At 43.4% G+C, this 20745-nt stretch overlaps 2 protein-coding genes across 6 annotated transcripts in view; one reads left to right on the top strand and one right to left on the bottom strand.

Annotated features, from left to right (window-relative positions):
- The window catches only part of med12 (mediator complex subunit 12), a 35081-nt gene extending 20890 nt beyond the window's left edge, over positions 1-14191 (top strand). Inside the window, exons 24-44 of one of the 5 annotated variants that reach the window (XM_058408040.1) lie at positions 1079-1186; positions 1355-1468; positions 1668-1831; positions 1955-2134; positions 4193-4264; positions 4429-4589; positions 4805-4966; positions 5640-5751; positions 5975-6064; positions 6144-6253; positions 6820-6955; positions 7142-7291; positions 7865-8230; positions 9084-9234; positions 9552-9769; positions 10428-10502; positions 11216-11436; positions 11544-11736; positions 12125-12313; positions 12473-12560; positions 13788-14191. In XM_058408040.1, coding sequence (XP_058264023.1) covers positions 1079-1186; positions 1355-1468; positions 1668-1831; positions 1955-2134; positions 4193-4264; positions 4429-4589; positions 4805-4966; positions 5640-5751; positions 5975-6064; positions 6144-6253; positions 6820-6955; positions 7142-7291; positions 7865-8230; positions 9084-9234; positions 9552-9769; positions 10428-10502; positions 11216-11436; positions 11544-11736; positions 12125-12313; positions 12473-12560; positions 13788-13837 — 3110 coding nt within the window. In that variant the 3' untranslated portion in view covers positions 13838-14191. The remainder of the gene's footprint in view (positions 1-1078; positions 1187-1354; positions 1469-1667; positions 1832-1954; positions 2135-4192; positions 4265-4428; positions 4590-4804; positions 4967-5639; positions 5752-5974; positions 6065-6143; positions 6254-6819; positions 6956-7141; positions 7292-7864; positions 8231-9083; positions 9235-9551; positions 9770-10427; positions 10503-11215; positions 11437-11543; positions 11737-12124; positions 12314-12472; positions 12561-13787) is intronic. The other 4 variants (XM_058408043.1, XM_058408042.1, XM_058408044.1 and 1 more) reach the window with 4 other exon arrangements.
- A 9-nt stretch (positions 14192-14200) lies between these two features.
- On the bottom strand, positions 14201-19905 carry mars2 (methionyl-tRNA synthetase 2, mitochondrial). The gene is made up of 3 exons (XM_058408045.1): positions 19543-19905; positions 17465-17799; positions 14201-16295 (listed from the first exon to the last, which is right to left on the bottom strand). The coding sequence occupies exons 1-3, from the start codon at positions 19838-19840 to the stop codon at positions 15111-15113; spliced, it is 1818 nt and encodes a 605-aa protein (XP_058264028.1). The 5' UTR covers positions 19841-19905; the 3' UTR covers positions 14201-15110.
- Positions 19906-20745: the final 840 nt, after the last annotated feature.

The following is a 20745-nucleotide window of genomic DNA, read 5'->3' on the forward strand; positions in this document are numbered from 1 at the left end:
TCGCAAGTCTGCATGAGCTCAGTGTTTGTAAGTACACGTCTGAGAATTTGGTACCCAGCTGTTTGTTTGTTTAGCCTGTGAGCAGCTCTCTGGCTGCAGTACAGTGTCATGTCTCTCTCGCTGTTTGGAGTAAATATAGCCATGAAGTCTGCATCTGCCTTTCAGTGTTAGGAATATTTCACACCGTGCCTCTAAAGTCTTTATTTAGGGCTCCTGGAAAAACACTTCAAAGCAAGTTCCTCTAGAACCTGTGCCTTTTAGCGTCTGTCTATTCTATTTAAACAGCTTGCGTAAGAGTGTGTCGTGGAGCAAACCTCCCACTGTGTGGATACACTGCATTCACACAGCTGTGAAGCACTGAGTCATGGAGAGACGTAGGATCAGTCTGCTGGCCGTGTGTGTGTGGTATATATACACGTGTAAAAACACACTCCAGGCATGATGATTCATATCCCAATATCTCACTGCGGTTTACCCAGACCCAGGCATGTCTCCTAAAGAGGTGTGTTACTGAAAAACATCAGTGTACTCAGTGATGCTAGCAGACATTCATCATGTGTTTTAGACGATAAGATCACAGTCTCAATAGTGTGTGTGTGTGTGTGTGTGTGGTGCTGATAACAGTCGTCCTTCTCTCACAAATCCTAAGCTGGATACAGCATTCCGTGTCAGTGACCATAATTAAAATCAATGCAGCGATTCACATCTAGACTGGGAATTCTGTCAGCCTTGCAAACCAGATAAAAAAAAGTCTCTTAGTACCAGATGAACACAGTTTGACATTTTTCAAACCAGAAATATAACATGGTTAGACCAAACATTATGGTGGTTTCATAGTGTATCATTGTGGTGGTTTCGTTGTGTATTTTCTGGTAAAAGTACTATTCAAAGGGGATAAGCTTTCTGGTCATGTGTCTATAAAGTAATGTTGCTGGAAGAATTATGATGGATCTCTGTAAAAATCACAGAGTTTTCATGAAACATACACCTTCTTGCAGCTGCACACAGACTTTTTGCCGATCACAACGTAGGAACTCAAAACTGAAAAGTTAATTTATTTCATTGCTGTGTGTTCCAGCCTGTAGTGAGCAGGACTCAGAGCCAGGAGCCAGACTGACCTGCAGGATTCTGCTGCATCTGTTCAGAACCCCTCAGAGAAATCCATGTCCACAGGACAGCAAGACAGGTAACAGACACACACACACACTTGTCACAAATGTGTGCATGAATGTTTTACAGGTGATTTCGGTTGATCATGTATCATGTGGAACATTGTTGTTGATTGGTGACACAGAATGAATAAAAGTCTTTTATTTGTAATCTCTGAATAAAATGTGGTACCCTGTGTCCTCAGATAAGGCGACCGTGGGCATCAGGTCGTCATGTGATCGCCACTTGTTGGCTGCATCTCAGAACAGCATTGTAGTGGGTGCAGTGTTTGCTGTCCTAAAGGCGGTCTTCATGCTCGGTGAGGCTGGCTTTTGTTTTAAATACCATGCCAGTTTTCATTTTGGTGTAATACATAGACAGTTCATCGTTTGATCATCATCAGATATATTCTCCTTATATTTTGGTTTGATACAGAGATGAAAGAACTAACAAAATATGAATACGCTTTGTATTTCTTTGCATCGTGTCGACCGTGTATTTGTGTGTTTCTGTTGTAGGAGACGCTGAGTTAAAAGGCTCGGGCTTCTCCCACCCCGCTGGCTTAGATGACATCGGGGAGGATGACATGGGCTCTAAAAAATCCGGAGGCCGCAACATCTCCATAGAAACAGCCAGCCTAGATGTTTACGCCAAGTACGTGCTGAAAAGCATCTGTCAGCAGGTGAGAAGCCACAAGAGCACCCTTTAGTTTTGGTGATCAGCTAAGACGTTCAGTTCCCTCATCTGAAATGAAGCGCCATGCTTTACGGACCATCCCTCCATCATCTGTCCATTTCTGTTTCAGGAGTGGGTAGGAGAACGCTGTCTCAAATCTCTCTCCGAGGACAGCAGTGCTCTTCAGGACCCAGTGCTGGTGAACATCCAGGCGCAGAGGCTGCTGCAGCTTATCTGTTACCCACACAGACAGCTGGACAGTGAGGAAGGAGAAAACCCTCAGAGACAGCGCATCAAACGCATCCTCCAGGTCCGATACTCACTCACGTTAATGGCTACATTTAGAATTTTTAATACACTCAAATATGAGGCATTTTGGATTTACATAATAATATACACACCTTTATCTGGCCATTTGTGTTTAAACTGCATGTTTTTATTGTTCTGTTCCCCCTCAAAAGTTAGTGAAGGCTTGTGTTTAGCTGTAGAGATTCACCTGATTAACAGCTACAGAAAATATAAATATATAATGTATCTGTCAGATTTTTCACCGGACATCTCAGATAGTAACAGATAGCACTTGTATGAGAATGCCAGGTGTAAGTGTGTGGTCTTGGACGTCCAGGGAAGCAAGAATCATCTGTCATAAAAATGATTGGCATAGGCAAGAGCATCACTCTCAGTACTTAAAGAAACCCTCATTATACATTTATATCTTGCATTAAGTGTGTTCATGTGATTTCAGGCTGTTACATAAACTGGCTGCGTGTGTGTGCGTGTGTGCATTCACACACTTGTATCAGTGACACGGTGTGTGTAGCTGATACTCTGAGTGCCCTGGTATTTTTCCATCTATCATGCTTGTGAACTTCAAGTGAACCCCTGAATGAACAAACCCAAACATCCTGCCCCCACCCACCACAAGTGATCACTGTGCAGCTGTACATTCAGTTGAAGGCCAGTGGGGTGGTGAGAGTATCTGTTTCCACTTTGAAGTAGCGGCTCTACAGTTTCAGCTTTGCGGCTCACTTCTAGTTCAGCTCATGAACAAACTCTAGTCCACAGGCTAATAGGGTTGAACCCCTGGGAGACTATCTCGCCGTTGCCTCAGTCAGCTTTCGGCAGGATAGAATTAGTGCTGCAATGAACTCAGAAACTACACTGACGTATTTGTTGCTCAAGAGCTAAGGGTTGCTGTTGTACAAAGGACATTTACATTATTTACTGTCCAGTGTCATCCACATGAGGATCCTTCTGAGTCTGGTTCCTCTCAAGGTTGCTTCCTCATATCATCTCAGGGAGTTTTTCCTCGTCACCATCACCTCAGGCTTCTCATTAGGGATACATTTTAAGGAAAATGATAACTTAACTTTATAATTTATAATATAATCTTTCCATGTTTCTATATTTCTATATTTTTATGACTAAAGCTTGAACTAAAGCACTATGCAAATATTGTTAATAAATAAATGTGCCAGGTTAGGTGTGAAAGTGAGTTTCGCTCATTTATTTTTCGTCCATCTTTTGATTACCTAGGTAATTACATCACCTTATATTTCAGAGGTTTTTGCTGCAGTGCCTCAAGCACCAAATAAAAGTCTTTCAGCCATTAGATGAGTAGCTTACACTATTGGCACAGCTTTAAACACTTGTACCCTTAAATTCAATATGGAGTAGGGTCAAGTTCCTAAATCAGCTTGTCTGCTGGGAAACTATGACTTAAAATCTGCTTTTCCTGGCTACTTGATTAGTCCACAGAAATATGAGTTTAAGAAATGTGAGATTTATATTTTATATAATGTTGACTGGATCAGAGCATCTCCTGAACTGCAGCTCTTGTGGGGTGTTCCCGGTCTGCAGTGGTCAGTATCTATTAATAGTGGTCCAAGGAAGGAACAGTGGTGAACCGGCGACAGGGTCATGGGCGGTCAAGGCTCACTGATGCACGTGGGGAGAGAAGGCTGGCCCGTGTGATCCGATCCAACAGACGAGCTACTGTTGCTCAAATTGCTGAAGACTTTAATGCTGTTTCTGATAGAAAGGTTTCAGAATACACAGTGCAGGATGGGTCAGGGCTGTTTTGGGAGCAAAAGGGTGACCAGCGTAATATTAGGCAGGTGGTCATAATGTTATGCCTAGTCAGTGTTCGTAAGCGTGTTTTCTTCCTGTTTAATCTATTTGGGTCTGTGTGGCCTTCTCAAGGCTTCATTTCTTTGAATATTAATTTATATCATGTGATGAAGTATGTGTTATGCTATGTGGAACCAGAGCCTCTTAAAACCGGCGCTCAGTTCTAACCCTTAACTTTCCGTGGCTTTGCGTTCACTCGGTCCTTCCTCTCATGCCATGTCTGGTTTCTCTCTTGCAGAACCTGGACCAGTGGACCATGAGACAGTCTTCTCTTGAACTCCAGCTAATGATCAAGCAGAGTTCTAACAACGTAAGTCATCTCTCTAATAAGCTAAAAAAAAAGTAAAGATTTGCCACCTACCTGTAGATTAGTTTGAAATAAATCCTGAAGGATTCCTTTAGGGCTGTTTTTAAAAATATTGGACATTGGGTTATAGATTAGATATCGAAGCAGCACATTGTCACTGTGTACAGGAGCTCTATTCCCTGCTGGAGAACATTGCCAAGGCAACCATTGAGGTTTTCCAGAAGTCTGCGGAGATGAACTCCAGTAACCCTTCCTGGAACGGCTCGGCTGCCTCCAGCAGCTCCGTTTCCAATAGCAACAACACCAGCAAACTCAAACCAGTGCTCAGGTGCGTGACCCCAATCAGGGCCCAGCAGAAACACCATTCTCACAGGGCCTCTCTCACCTTACTGGGTTTCTGCTTGATGGAGGGCCTTTTAAACCTATTGTAACCTTGTGAAGTTTAAAATAATGAGAAAATTGTTTCAGTCAGTCAGTGACATGGAGCTTCTAACAAGCAACCATCATTCCATGGCAGTTGAGGTGACGTGTGTGTGTGTGCAGTTCTTCAGAGCGCTCGGGCGTGTGGCTGGTGGCCCCACTGATTGCTAAACTGCCCACCTCAGTACAGGGACACGTACTGAAAGCAGCAGGGGAAGAGCTGGAGAAAGGGCAGCACCTAGGGTCATCCTCCCGCAAGGAGAGAGATCGACAGAAACAGAAAAGGTACAAAAATCTATTTGTTCATTTAAAAGGGATGAGCAATAAGGCAAAATGTCATGATGATACACAGCCCCCTCCAAAAGGTTTGGAACGGCAGGGTCAGTTCTATTGTTTTTGATATGTACTGAAGACATTTCGGCTTGAGATCAAAACATGATTATGAGACAATAGATCAGAATTTTACCCTTAGTTTTTCATATTTATATCTAGATTTTTTAAAAACAAAATTAGCCATGTTCTGAGTTGTTTTTGTTTAACACAGCTAGAAGTAAATATCGGGGAATGAAAGCTGAGATTCTGATCTCTCGTCTTATATTCATCTGTTGATCTCAAAACAATGTCCTTAGTGTAAAGCAAAATAATAATAAATAATTAGCCTTGCTCTTGTGATGGATGGATGGATGCATGCATGCATAAATACTTGCTACACAGCAAGTCTATACCAGTAATGCCCAAGTGCCACATAAAGATACTTATATATATACAAAAACACCATTTGATGATCTATTTGGTACAGAAAGTAATAATGTAGTGAGTTGTTACTTGAATCATTTATATCAGTTATATTTGGGGGGGGGTCTTTTTATCTATATCAAGGTTCTACTTTTGTGCCTTAGGTTCATGCACATTTCTGTTCTGGACCTTCTTCATACTGTGGTGTGATTTTGTGTTGTAGTATGTCACTCCTGAGCCAGCAGCCTTTCCTGTCTCTGGTACTGACATGCCTGAAAGGCCAGGACGAGCAAAGAGAGGGACTTCTTACCTCCCTCTACAGCCAAGTGCAGCAGGTACAGCAGCTGATTAGTGTAATGAGTGAAAATGCCGTATATATTTGTCTCATTTACTATTGTGTTCTGGACAGTATATTAACAGTCATTCTAGTGCATGCATTGGACCTCATTTCATCACTGGTATAATTTCTTGTCCAGAGCTTATTTACATCTGTGCTTTCTCAAAAAGTACACCTCTGGGTTTGGCCTTAGCTAAGACCGAATGCTGTGTTTTTAATAGATTGTCACTAACTGGCGTGAGGATCAGTACCAGGATGACTGCAAGGCCAAGCAGATGATGCACGAGGCTCTGAAGCTGCGGCTCAACTTGGTGAGGATCCTATTCCTTCTTCTCACGTGTCACCATTATGTTTCTTTTTGCTAACTTTTTTTTACTTTGTGTGATTTAGGTGGGTGGGATGTTTGACACGGTGCAGCGCAGCACACAGCAGACCACTGAGTGGGCAGTGCTTCTCCTAGACATCATCAGCAGCGGTACAGTCGACATGCAGTCTAACAAGTGAGTGACCAGTTCTTTAATAAAAACAAAACTGGTTATTAGAACCATTTTTTGAAACTGTATCTAAATAAATTAGCTGTCAAGAACAGATCCTAAATGTGAATTGGTTTATATTGTGTGTGTGTGTGTGTGGATAGTTTGGTTTTGGCCACACTTTAATTTTTAAAAAGGCATCAATATTTCTCCAAAGAATAGGTGTGAAATGGTTTTATTTTCTTTTTATTCTTGCCTAGGCTTTGTGCGAAGATCATGCAGCCAGTAAAATCCGCCTTAAAAATGTCTAACTGCACATGTCATGATGAGAACATGGCTACATGCTGTATGGAAACTGACTTAAGCATCGGCAGTTCAGTTTGTAGTCAGATATTAGCTGTCAGGATGCCAGAACCTTCTGTCTGCCTGCTGCACAGTTCTACAGCCCATCTGTTACTAATAACTCCATGAACTAGCAAGTACTGATGCAACTAACGATGCCAGTCAGTAACTTGTTGTTGATGTGTTGTGTTATCTGGTGTGTCTGCAGAAACAGTTTGTGTGACTTGTCTGTGTGTCTCTCTGTGTAAAAGCGAGCTGTTCACCACCGTGCTGGACATGCTGAGCGTGCTGATTAACGGAACGCTGGCAGCGGACATGTCCAGCATTTCTCAGGGTGGCATGGAGGAGAACAAGAGGGCTTACATGAACCTGGTGAAGAAGCTCAGGGTGAGAGAGCCTGTAAAACTTTGCATTATCAGTCTGCAAGGCTGCAGCTAGATGCTACTAAACTCTTCTTTTAGCCGTAATGATGAGCAATGAGTCATTTCTCAGATATTAGGCATGGTGAAGATTGTATTTTATCACTCGGGTAAATAGAGTGTTGTTTTAAGGGTGTACTGGTGTTCTGTGCAGAAAGAGCTGGGGGATCGTCAGTCTGAGAGTTTGGAGAAGGTGCGACAGTTATTGCCTCTACCCAAGCAGACTCGGGATGTCATTACCTGTGAACCCCAGGGATCGCTTATAGACACCAAGGGGAACAAAATCGCTGGGTTTGAGAAAGAGGTATTCATCTACACTCATGTTCATTTGTTAACCAGTTTATCCAGAAGTAAGGTATACTGGCCCAGCTGAGGTTCTTCACACTATGCACTTACATTATTTACTACACTGTCTAGTGTTTGAATTTTAGAAGGTTTGTATAGCCTCAATGTTTTTTGTTTGTTTTATAAATAAATAAATAACACAAGCCCTATGTGTAGGCCATTTCCCAGCTGATGAAGATGAATCAAATTGCATGTAATGCACCGCTGCTCGATTTTGAACATGGCAAATATTTTAAAATGTTGAAAAATAAACCACACAATCTGAGATCCTTTAAAAGACAACTTGTCCACTGGAGTGTCATTAGCCATCTTTTCACCCAGCATCAGCACCTGGTAGCCCCGCCCGACTTCCAGTACATAAAAAGAAAAGCTATAACTGTGAAGTGTGTGAATTTGTCTAAGTGCACTTCTACTTTTTCAGTCTGAACACGCCTGTTTCATTCTCAGACACGATATTTTATGATACTTTCAGCTTTTTGTTATTTTTACAGTTCTTCTAATACTCCTGCTCCATCTGTGCTTCTTGATACAGGGCCTACAGGTGTCAACGAAGCAGAAGATCTCCCCATGGGACGTATTCGAGGGCCTGAAGCACTCGGCTCCTCTTTCCTGGGGCTGGTTCGGTACTGTACGCGTAGACCGCAAGGTCACCCGCTTTGAGGAACAGCAGAGACTCCTGCTTTATCACACACATCTGAAACCCAAACCACGTAGCTATTACCTGGAGCCTCTGCCCCTGCCTCCAGAAGAGGAGGAGCCTCCTACACCTGTGCCACAAGAACCAGAGAAGAAGATGGTGGAGGCGGTGAAGACGGATAAGAGCATGCCTAGCGTGGGCCCGGATACAGTCAAGAAGAAGTCCAAGAAGAAGAAAACTTCATCTGTAAATAAACCTGAGGTTAGTTAGCTTCAGATTTTTTGATATTTTGGTCAGTTGTCAAGTCAAATGGGCCCTGTTCACACTTGGTATTAACGTCCGGCTCAAGCAATCCGATAACAAGGCAGACAAAACATATTATGACATTAACGAATGCATCGCCAGTGACCACTTGGGAAAGAATGTCAAGCAAATTTATTTCATCTGTCTTCTGCTGCATTTATTTCCAGGCAGAAATGTCACAGAAATTCTGTCTCATGTGTGGTCTGTTAACAAAACTGAATATTGCCTTTCTTCTCAGCTGTTGCAGCATCGCTTTTTTTTATCCATTATCCTTTAAAATGATTTCAGTCTCAAAATAATTCTGCATTTTCCAGCTTGGTCAGGGACACAGTCTATTAGGCGGTTGTTTTGGGTTGACAATAAAAATATTATTATGTGGTCACAGGCGTCCCAGAACACCTCTGAATATGGTTTAGTACTGACCACTCGCAGACAAGTCAATAAGCATGTAAGGTGTGAACAGGCCCATAGAGTGAAATGACAATAGAGACAAATGCTTTAATGATAATGTGTCATAGAGAAATGACTTCCTTTATGGGGTGGAAAGAAACAGATTTTGCTTCATAGTATTATCACCAGTGTAAAAGAATGTAAGTGTGACTTATTTTCAAACTAAGGTGAAAAAGCTGCTTTGAGGAAATCAGGAATGTAATCTGGAAATAAATAGTCAGTCGAATGCATAAACAAACTAAACTGTGAGCACAAGTATGAAGGAAGGCCAGCGGGGAAAGCCTTGCATCCAGCACGGTTTCGGTAATGTTACTTAGTTTGATGTGCTTTTGAGACGAATATACTTATCTGTGTCATCCAGGACTTTCCAGCACGGAACCCTGCCGTGATGTCGTTTCACACACCGAGTATGAATCCGGACATCATGAACATAAACCAGCCCAACCACTCGTACAGAGCAATGCCCTACTCTCAGCCCATCATGTACACTCAGAATCAACCTCTTCCTCCAGGTCAGGCCGTAACAACCTCTTCAGATTTAAAGTGATGTTTAGATTAAAAAGAAATCAGTCAGTACTACATAACCTGGTCTTTATTAAGCATGCGGGCTCTCTCCAGGATATTTCATTTGTGCCTTGAGAATTAACAATACTGTAGAATGGCTGCACTCTGAACAACTGGAAATGAATGCAAACATGTTACCAGTAATAACTACATCGCCTTAACATGCATGTGACCGCATCTACAGTTTATTTTTAGTTTTGATATGTTTTTTAAGAGAGATTCTCATCAGTGCTTATTCACGTTATTTCATTGATTTATTTTACAGGAGGGCCAGGACTGGAGCCTCCGTATCGACCTCGCATGCCCATGAACAATCATCAAAAGATCATGCCCACGCGGGCCAATTACCCAGGCATGATATCCAACCTCCCTGGTGGCATGGGCATGATTGGCATAGATAATAAGCAGTACCAGATAGGCTTCAAACCGCAGCCTGCCATGCCGCAGGGCCAGATACTCCGGCAGCAGCTGCAGGTCAGACTGGTGAGTCTGATTACAGACATCAAAAACTCCCAGATACAATGAAGCACCAGCTGAGCGAGATCTTAATGAGCTCATGGTCATGTTCTCTCAACAATTTTGCTAGGTTTATATTAAGGGTCCGTTGTTCCTGAGGCCAATTTCTTACAATCACCAGAAATGGCGTGCTGATTTTAGATTACATCCTGAAGTGTGTAGAATCTAATTATAACCTATTAGATTTACTCAGTGTGCAATAATTGGCACGCTAATGCTGCATCCAGAAGAGGGAAGTCTGACCGGAGCTCCTCTCCAGGCTACATAGTGAGAAACCTGTGCAAAACTAGCCAGCTAACTGTGATGAGTGATGTACAGTTTCCTCCATGCAATAGTTAAACTGTAAATAGTAAACATCTGCAGTAAGGAAATACAATCTCAACATCATGCATAACCAAGGAGAATCAAGCTGAGCTGTCAGCCACCATAGCTTTTATTCGAAGTCACGGGTGTATTTTCTGAGAGAAACGTGTAGCGTGAGCCTCTCACATCACCATGGGTTAGTGTTGTATAATTCTGCATGTGGTCCAGGCATTGTTTAGTCATTGAATTGTCTAGTGGTAATAGTTTTTGACATGAACGCTTGAATGCTTATTGTTTTTCTGGGTTTTTTTTGTGACTGGAGAACCAGAGCATGATCGGACAACAGATAAGGCAGATGGCTCCCAATCAGTCGTACTCCTCCATGCCGGCATCACAGGCAAGAGCTTCCTTCCATGCTTTTATTCCCTTCAGCTCCATTAATTATAGGCTCTATATTTGTAACGGAGTAGCTCAGTAAGGTTGGTATTATACTTTAGCTTTTATTCAGATGACAGATTGAGCTTTGCATGGCCATTTTTTCCCTGATCTCACACACACACTCACACACACACACACTCCGACACAGACATGCACTCAGACACACACATTCAGACAGAGACAGACATACACTCAGACACAGATACATACACACACACACACCATGACACAAACATGCACTCAGATGCACACACAGTTTCAGACAGAGATAGACATGCACTCAGACACAGAGACACACACAGACACAGAGACAGACATGCGCACACACACAGACTCGGAGACACATAGATGCTTTAGTACATTAATGGGAGTTTATGACTCATGTGCTTGGAATTGGTTCTGGTAACAATATAAATATTTCAAGGGTACAGTTTTAAATAAAACTATTAGACTTTTTCGAACGTTCATTCTCAGATTTCAGTGTTTGTGAGATGTGATTTGACTTAAACCAGTTATTGATGTGCCATTTTACACTCTTTCAGTGCAGGCAAATGTTCTAACTCTGATGCCGTGCCTTTATGAACATTTTGTGCTAAAATCCAACACAGCAAGGCAGTCCGCTCCATGAACCGCAGCTTACTTTGGCTGTCCTCATTTCCAAACATTTTGCAGGGCTACACCAGCTACGGTTCTCATGTGGGAATGCAGCCGCACCCCTCTCAAACGGCAGGAATAGTTCCTTCTTCGTACAGTAACCAGGGCTTCCCCGGAGCCCATCCTGGTACCAACCCTGGCGTGGTGGATCCTCTCAGGCAGATGCAGCAGAGGCCCAGCGGATACGTCCACCAGCAGGCACCGGGGGCGTACCCAGCCAATATGCAGAACACGCCGAGGTCAGCAAACACACACACTAAAACATAATGCTGTGCATTCATTCTTATGGAACAGTTGATGGAACTTTAATTTCACCTTCTGTTGATCTTCTCTGTATGTGATGCAGGTTTACCCATCAGCCCATGCAGCAGACTCCCATGATGCATGGCTTGGGGCAGGGCCATATGCAGACGCAGGGCATGCACCCCAACATGCGCACTAATCAGATGCTGGACCAGCAGCAGCAGCAGCAGCAACAGGCACAGGCACAGGCACAGGCACAACAACAGCAGCAGTTCATGAGACAACAGGCTCTCCGGGTACGGTCACTTTCACACTAACCTCACAGACCTGTGTTAATAATTATTAAATACGCTGATGGGAGATTTGCTCATGTAGCCAGTCAGTGTGTTCTGTCCCTATGATCTGTACCCAGAGGCTGTTATTATTATTAATAATAATAATATTAATAATAATAATAATAATAATAATAATGATAATGATCTTAGATATAAGAAGTGAAGTCACGATTTGGTCGTAGGCGATTCCTTGTCTTTACGTCTGGTTAAGGGTGAGCACCAGAAATCAGACATTACTACAATATTGGCTGAGGCTCTAAAGTACAAAATCTGGAATTTGAAAAAGATTTGGAATGGATTTTTCGACACTGTGTATCTTATACTCTTATGCTTTTTTGCTCCACCACAGCAAGCGCAGCAGGTGCAGCAGCAGCAGCAGCAGGTGCAGCAGCAGCAGGTCCCCTCTCAGCAGGTGCAGCAGTCGCAGCAGGTCCCCTCACAACAGGTCCAACAGCAGCAGGTGGGCACGGCACAGCCTCCCGGCCAGCCCCAGAGCCAGGCTCTGGGCATGCAGCCTCTTCCTCCACAGCAGCCCATGGTGAGCAGCCGTTTAGGGGAGATTCAGCATGTGTAATGACAGAGGAACCCGAATGTGACCCGGAGGCTTTCAAATTACAGACAACTGGAGAGACGTATAATGTTAGACATTCACCATGACCTAGAAGACTTAGTGAGTGTGTGTGTGTGTGCGTTTCAGTTCCCTCGACAGGGGCAGGGCATGCAGCAGACACAACAGCAACAACAAACTGCCGCTTTGGTCAGACAACTCCAACAGCAGCTGTCCAGTAAGTCCGCTTGATGCTGGGTTGTCATGGCAACCATGAAACCACCAATGGAGAAATTATTTAGCAATGGTTTTTTTTTAAACTGCTGGAGATTTTTTTCATGAATGTTTACAGCAGTAGACTAGCATTGTTACAGTTTTCCGGTTAGTCAGGGTGCGCTCTCTTGGGAAAGAAGGAGGGGGAGGGATAGGGAGAAAGACAGGGAGAGATACAGAAAAAGAGGGAGAAACAGAGGGAGAGGGAGAAAGACAGGGAGAGATACAGAAAAAGAGGGAGAAGGAGCAGGAGAGGGAGAAAGACAGGGAGAGATACAGGAAAAGAGGGAGAAAGAGGGAGAGGGAGAAAGACAAGGAGAGATACAGAAAAAGAGGGAGAAAGACAGGGAGAGATACAGAAAAAGAGGGAGAAAGACGGAGAGATACAGAAAAAGAGGGAGAGAGAGAGAGACAGGGAGAGAGGAAGGAACAGAAGGAGAGATACAGAGAAAGAGGGAGAAAGACGGAGAAATACAGAAAAACAGGGAGAGGGAGAAACAGAGGGATAGGGAGAAAGACAGGGAGAGATATAGAAGGGAGAGGGAGAAAGACAGGGAGAGATACAGAAAAAGAGAGGGAGAGAGAGAGAAAGACGGAGAGATACAGAGGGAGAAAGAGATACAGGGAGAGGGAGAAAGACGGAGAAACAGAGGGATAGGGAGAAAGACAGGGAGAGGGAGAAAGACGGAGAGAGATATAGAAGGGATAGGGAGAAACAGGGATAGGGAGAAAGACAGGGAGAGATACAGAGGGAGAGGGAGAAACAGAGGGAGAGATACAGAGAAAGAGGGAGAGGGAGAACGATAGGGAGATGTACAGAAAAAGAGGGAGAGGGAGAAAGACGGAGAAACAGAGGGATAGGGAGAAAGACAGGGAGAGATACAAGTACTCACTTTAGATCAACATACAGACATCTGCTTGCTAACTGTATAACCATTAACTATACATTACACTATACAGTGATAACTAATAATATTGAGTTATGATTTCTATCAAACCATTGGCTTGGCCAGTCATAGTACAAGGAGGCAGGGTTTGTCCAAATATGGGAGGAAAAAATGATTTCTGTTAATATTTTCTAGGAGGATGTAAAATGTTTATTGTTCATCCATGGTGGCCTGTATAAACTGGTCCTATAAACAGAGCTGAACTCCTTCTGTCACGTTTTAATCTAAAACGTTTCCTCACACAGACACACAGCCCGGACAAAACACCAGCTCATATTACCCAAAGTATGAGTGAGTCCCTCGAGGCCCTACTGCAACCCGCCGGGTCAATTCCAGAGTCTTCACGAGCTGGGAGTTCTTCAGACACCAGACACTGACTTCAGGCCTAGAAGATTCCCAGTCGATCCGTTTATCTGACCACAGTGCTGTTTCTAGGAATAAACCTTTCCGATTTTGTGTAACTCCACACTCGTCCGAGGGACAGTGCCGTGAACTGGTGATCATGAAGCGCAATGGAAGGACTTGATGTACAAAAAAAAAAAAAAGGACATGAAATGTTGAGAGCAATGCAGTGTTTTTGTTTATTATTTTACTTTGTACAATTTTTCAGTTTCATGTATTCTCATTAAAAAAGTCATGTCAATTTTTATATCTTGTCCCAGACTCTGACAAGTGCACCATCACAAAATAATAACATGGTATTAATTATGAGTGAACTCGCACACCGCTGCACCGACACACTGAACTATAATCATTATACACATTATCCTTAAAGCAAAACTATTCCCAAATGAGATCAGGTGCAGCCGCCGCAGAGTTGGACTGCTTTTATAAATCTCTCACACACAGAAAAACTGAATTAGATTGAACCCTAATGCTGTGTGTGTGTGTGTGAGTGAGAGAGAGAGAGAGAGAGAGACTGTGTCAATGATTGTATGAGTGTGTGTGAGAGAGAATGTGTGTCAATGATTGTATATAAGAGAAAGACAGAATATGAGTGTGTGTGTGAGAGAGAGAGAGAATATGGGTGAGCATGTGTGTGTGAGCGAGAGAGAGAGAGAATATGGGTGAGTGTGTGTGTGTAAGAGAGAGAGAGAATATGGGTGAGCATGTGTGTGAGCGAGAGAGAGAGAGTGTGTCAATGACTGTATGTAAGAGAGAGAGAGAATATGGGTGAGTGTGTGTGTGTGTGTAAGAGAGAGAGAGAATGAGTGCATCAATGAGTGTGTGTGTGAGTGTGTAAGATGTTCAGTGGCTATTCCCCAGAAGGTTCCAGATCCATCATGACCCTGACCAGTATAAAGCAGTTCCAAACTCGAGTGTGTGTGTACCCTAACAGCCGTCCTCGTAGGAGCATTAGCTTATTTGAGCACATGTTAGAAACTGGACACATCTTGGTTGATGGACTCGGTTTAGGGAAAGTGATCATGCGCTCTGCTGAACTATCAGGATGGTTATAACTTTCAGTAGACGTCACAGTTGAGCCAATTGTGTGGGCAAACTCCACCAAGCGTTCCTGCAGTCCACTTCTCAGGTTACTTCCAGATTTCAAAAAGTATGGTGAATCTTTACTTAGACCTTGTCTTTTTGTGTGCTTGGTCATTTTTTACCTTTTGGTGCGGATTGTTTCTCTCGATACGACTGTAAAGCACTCCGGTGTCTGGACCTAGCGCCCGTCCTTCATAAGGACAACGTCTTCCTTCATACTTTGAGAGGAAATCGAGCGCATGATCCCAGCTCCTCTGGTCAGCCCTCACCCCGAGTCTGGACAGGATTTTATCTGCCAGCACTGGTACCACAGGCTGCAGGAGAAGGCCATAAATCCTCAGACACTCCATAGACACATGCAGTATGGTGTCATGCCAGAGTTTATCCTTGGAGTCGGCACAGTCGAGCTTCCACGGCGCGTGTCTTTGGACAAAGCTGTTAGTCAGGCGTACGCACGTGCTAATGGCTTCTAACGCTTTATACATGTGCAGGTTGTCAAAGTTCTGCTTCACTGAAGCAGGAAGCCCTGAAACGGCCTCCAACATTTTGTAATCCTCCGGCACCGCTCTTCCGCTGGAGTCTTTCGGAAAGGAAATGTTGCAGAACGGAGGATAAACCTGCTCCGGGTTGAGGGATGGTGCAGTGCAACGGTTGAGAAGACCACCCAGAGAATCGGCCAGTTCACTGTTGCACAACTTGGCCACCTTGTCATCGTCGTAATCGCAGTCGATATCTGGAACACCTTGTCTGAGAAGAAAGTACCTCAGCCCGTCCACTGTGAACCTCCGAGAGCTCTCAAGGGGATCTACTACATTTCCCAGACTCTTGGACATCTTCTTTCCCTGCACCGTCCAATGAGAGTGCACGTATATGGCCTGAGGAAGGGGCTGTTCTGCAGCCATGAGAAATGCAGGCCAGTATATCGCATGGAACTTCAAAATATCTTTGCCTACGACGTGATGGACGGCGTTCCACCACTGAGAGTACTTCTCCGGATAACCCGCAATGGTCAGATAGTTCACCAAAGCGTCCAGCCACACGTAGATCGTCTGTTCAGGATCTCCAGGAACAGGAATGCCCCACTGCAGACGGCTTCTCTGTCGCGACACTGATAAATCAGGAAGCTCACTCTCCAACCACTGAAGGACGAGATGATAAAACTTCTCCGGCTGAACGGCTTTAGGGTTCGACCTTAACCACTCCTGAAGGCTGGGTCGGAAATCAGAGAGGCGGAACAGATAGTTGTGCTCCTTCATCCACTCCACCTAGTGAGTGATACACAAGGTTTTAGTCAGGAATCCTTATTTTTTTTTGTCTCAAAGCAGCTTTTCAACAGAGAATGCTTAGTAAGTAAGTCAGGGCAGTTTTGTAAGAGTTAAGACTCAAAAAAGACTCTGTTTGAATTATGGCATACATTTTTAACAAGACATACAAGTCTAATCATTTTAATTGTAGCCATAATAACAAATTACCAGTTTGTCAGAAAAACAGGTTTCCACCCATATGAAGAAATGCAAATATATTTCCCATGGAGACATCAGCCAGATAGACAGACATCCATTTATACCATGATTAAGATAGATATCTATCTATCTATCTGGGCAAAGATGTGACAGACGGACACCTACACTATATTGGCAAAAGTTTTGGGACGCCTGCCTTTACATGCACATGAATGTAATATGGAGTTGTCCTGCCCTTTGCAGCTATAACTCTTCTGGGAAGGCTTTCCACAAGGTTTAGGAGTGTGTTTATGGGAATTTTTGACCATTCCTCTAGAAGCACATTTATGAGGTCAGGCACTGATGATGGACAAGAAGGCCTGGCTCAGAATCTCTGATCTAATTCATCCTAAAGGTGTTCTATCAGGCTGAGGTCAGACCTCTGCTCAGCCCAGTGAAGTTTCTCCACACCAAACTCACTCATCCATGTCTTTATGGTCCTTGCCTTGTACACTGGTGTGCAGTCATGTTGGAACAGGAAGGGGTCATCCCCAAACTGTTCCCACAAAGTTGGGAGCATGAAATTGTCCAAAATGTCTTGGTATGAAGCTGAAGCATTAAGAGTTCCTTTCACTGGAACTAAGGGACCGAGCCCAACCCCTGAAAAACAACACCTGAATTCAATGATTTGGAATCTATACCATGATGGACAGGTAGATGGTGGTGACATCTAAAAGTTCCAGATTTCCAGCTGTTCTTTGCAGGTTCCACACATACCACTATAAGGTATCATGTCAACACTTAAAATAAAAGCTGAGCAGGTTATTCTCCTGACCGCAGCAACCAGCTCAATGTTTTCATCTCAGAGTTTTCCTCGTCTCCGTCACCTCTGGCTTCTTCATTACAAAACTAAACCTATATCAGGATTTCTGTAAAGCACTAAACAGCAGCAGTAATGATGAAAACTGCATTGATCTTCTTATATTCAGTACCTTATGTCCGCTCTCGGTGGAGATTTTGATGTCTCTGCCCGTGGAGTCTGTACTGTCAGTCACCTGGCTGGCTGTGAGGAAGCTCTCGTCCGGTGTGGAGTACCAGCCTTCATAAGTGCCTTTATAGATGAAGCCTTTATCAAGCAGCTTAGCCCAGAAATGTTCCACCGCCCGCCTGTGTCTGTCCTCTGTCGTCCGCACAAAGTCTGTGTATGCGATATTACAGCTCCTGAACACATCCCGAAACCTGTCGGATACCTCTGTGCAGAAACGCAGCGGCTCTTTACCTGCTGCGCTCGCCGCCTGCTGGATCTTCAGCCCGTGTTCATCAGTACCTGTGAAAAAAGATTTAACAGAAAATGACCTTCATATACAAAATATATTTCTGTATTCAGACAAGACACCACAATCACAATCAGCCTGAATGGAGATCAAATCTAGCAGACATTTCTGCTAGATTCCCTGGCTACTTTTTTTACAGCTATGTTTTTCTAAATATTACCGAGTTCCTCCAGGAGTTTTCTGTGGTTGTTTTTGAACCAGAAAGGTATAATTTTTTCAAACCATGTGTTTATTGTGTGTTTGTAAGGAAAACTATGAATTGGTGAAATTGCAACCACAGGATTCTTCTATAACTCCTTCCAGTGAAGATACACGCAATGATCTGTAATAACTTTCTATGATAGCTGTACTCATGTTAAATGCACGTGAACTGAAGACTTGGATTTGGACAAACGTGTGTTGTGCGATGTCACATGATGCGTCTTGGCCCAAATCTGTGGTCATTTCAAAACACTGCAAACTCCACTGAATATCTCCTAGAGGGACTGAGTATTAGATTTGTTATTATTATGTCAGCAGTGCTGTCTGTGATGATGGATCTCTCGTTTAACGGAACCGTGTTATCAAACCGATTCAGGCTTATACTGAATGCTGTCTTAAACATTTTCTTTTAAAGAAAAGAGGATTATCAGTGATATAGTTGATCTAATACTACATATAAAAATGTAGTGAGGCTGCATGATCTCTGGTTCGATCCTGAGCTCGGGTTACTCTGGGTGAGCATGTCCATAGCTGTTTCCGTAGTGTACTCTGGTTTAAATTTGCAAAATTATGTAAATACACTATATTGCCAAAAGTTTTCGACACACCTCCAAATAATTGAATTCAGGTGTTGTATTTCAGGGGTTTTGCTCGGCCTCTTAGTTCCAGTGAAAGGAACTCTTAATGCTTCAGCATACCAAGACATTTTGGACAATTCCATTCTCCCAACTTTGTGGGAACAGTTTGGGGATGACCCCCTTCCTGTTCCAACATGACTGCACACCAGTGCACAAAGCAAGGTCCATGAAGACATGGATGAGTGAGTTTGGTGTGGAGGAACTTTACAGAGTCCTGACCTCAACCTGATAGAACAGCTTTGGGATGAATTAGAGCGGAGACTGAGAGCCAGACCTTCTCGTCCAACATCAGTGCCTGACCTCACAAATGCACTTCTAGTGGAATGGTCAAAAATTCACATAAACACACTCCTAAACCTTGTGGAAAGCCTTCTCAGAAGAGTTGAAGCTGTTGTAGGTGCAAAGGACGGGACAACTCCATATTACATTCATGTGCATGTAAAGACAGATGTCACAGTTTTGACCTGACTCGCAGTCTCCGCTCTAATTCATCCCAAAGATTCACAGGACTCTGTGAAGTTCATCCACACCAAACTCACTCATCCATGTCTTTATGGACCTTGCTTTGTGCACTGGTGTGCAGTCATGTTGGAACAGGAAGGGGGTCATCCCCAAACTGTTCCCACAAAGTTGGGAGCATGAAATTGTCCAAAATGTCCTGTTATGAAGCTGAAACATTAAGAGTTCCTTTCACTGGAACTAAGGGGCCGAGCCCAACCCCTGAAAAACACCACCTGAATTGGAGGGGTGTCCAAAAACTTTTGGCAATAGTGTGTACTAAAGACAGTATAGATGGATAGAAGGATGGTGCACAAGGTTGCAGTGTGATAAAGATACTGATCATTATTCCTCATGAGATGGATGTCACCTTTACAGATTTCATTGGAGAGGACGCACCTGTAGCAAACCTGGAGTTAAAGCCCTGCAGCAGCCGGTATCGGTGTAGACAGTCCGCTGTCACGGCGGAGTAAACGTGTCCGATGTGAGGAGACGCGTTCACGTAAAAGATCGGTGTGGTGATGTAATGTGACCTCCGCGAATCTCCGGCGCACGTGCATCGCAAAACCGGGTCCGTGTGGAGCCTCGTTACCGGAAGCGGTGGATTAAAACACGTTTGTTCTGCGCGGGAGACGTATTTTAACAACCGTAACAATGTCCTGCTGTTTCTTCGCAGGATTAAACTTTGAGAGTTCATTGTGAACGGGAAATCTCTCTTCTTACACTATTTCCGGGTGGTGAATGCTTGGTGCAAAAGAAATCCCGCCTTCGGTGCTGTGATTGGCTAGATTTACAGATACAAGCTGCTAATTGGCCAGAAGAAATGACGGAAAAGCGCTTTAATAATAAGAGTCTGATGATACATGCAATAAAGTTATTTTTGGGGAGGGGGGTTGTTTGTTTATTTGTTTGTTTTTTATATTGTTAGGGAATTATTATAAAAGAAAATGTTTAAGGTTTTAAAACATTTATAACATAAATAGAAATACTGTTTTATTTGTGTTTATTCCTCATTGGACATGAGAAGGAAAAACACTGAAACCAGAGGGAGGGAGGCTGATAGCTCCAGGGGTTTCAGTGTTACCCTGTTCTGCCCTGTGTGGAGTTTCTGTGTATGTGATTTACTCTAATGTCCGCCTGGGTTTCCACGGGGTTCTCCGGTTTCCTCCCACCTCCCTCAAACACAGGTGGATCAACTGCTCTAACTTATTCAAGTTCAAGTTCAAGGATCTTTATTGTCAATACCACCATATGTGCAGACATACAGAGGAATCGAAATACCGTTTCTCTTCTATCCGTCAGTATTTACATTGTCAGTGTAGCGTAGAACAGATTTTGTGTGACGGTACCAGCAGTATACTCTAATAAATAGATATAAATAAACCAGTGAAAAACAAATTGAACATCTGAATGAATATATTATAATGAATCATAGGATATAATATGAATAATATATCTGAATGAATATTATCTCTAGGCATAAGGGAGAGCATGTGCTGTGTCCTATACTGAACCATCAAAACCATCCCAGGTGAATCGTCCCAGTTTGATCCATTATGATCATGAGTGGGATAAAACGATTGCTGAAAATGAGTAACTTTA

This window comes from Hemibagrus wyckioides, linkage group LG14, assembly GCF_019097595.1.
Source record: "Hemibagrus wyckioides isolate EC202008001 linkage group LG14, SWU_Hwy_1.0, whole genome shotgun sequence".
Classification (NCBI taxonomy): domain Eukaryota; kingdom Metazoa; phylum Chordata; class Actinopteri; order Siluriformes; family Bagridae; genus Hemibagrus; species Hemibagrus wyckioides.

What these genes read in the sequence shown, in the direction of transcription:
- mars2 (XM_058408045.1), bottom strand. Translation starts at nt 19,840, where the DNA reads ATGAACTCTCAAAGTTTAATCCTGCGAAGAAACAGCAGGACATTGTTA. An exon ending in TAACTCCAGGTTTGCTACAG is followed by an intron (nt 17,800 to 19,542) that starts GTGCGTCCTCTC and finishes CTTTTTTCACAG; the next exon opens with GTACTGATGAACACGGGCTG. An exon ending in CCACCGAGAGCGGACATAAG is followed by an intron (nt 16,296 to 17,464) that starts GTACTGAATATA and finishes ATCACTCACTAG; the next exon opens with GTGGAGTGGATGAAGGAGCA.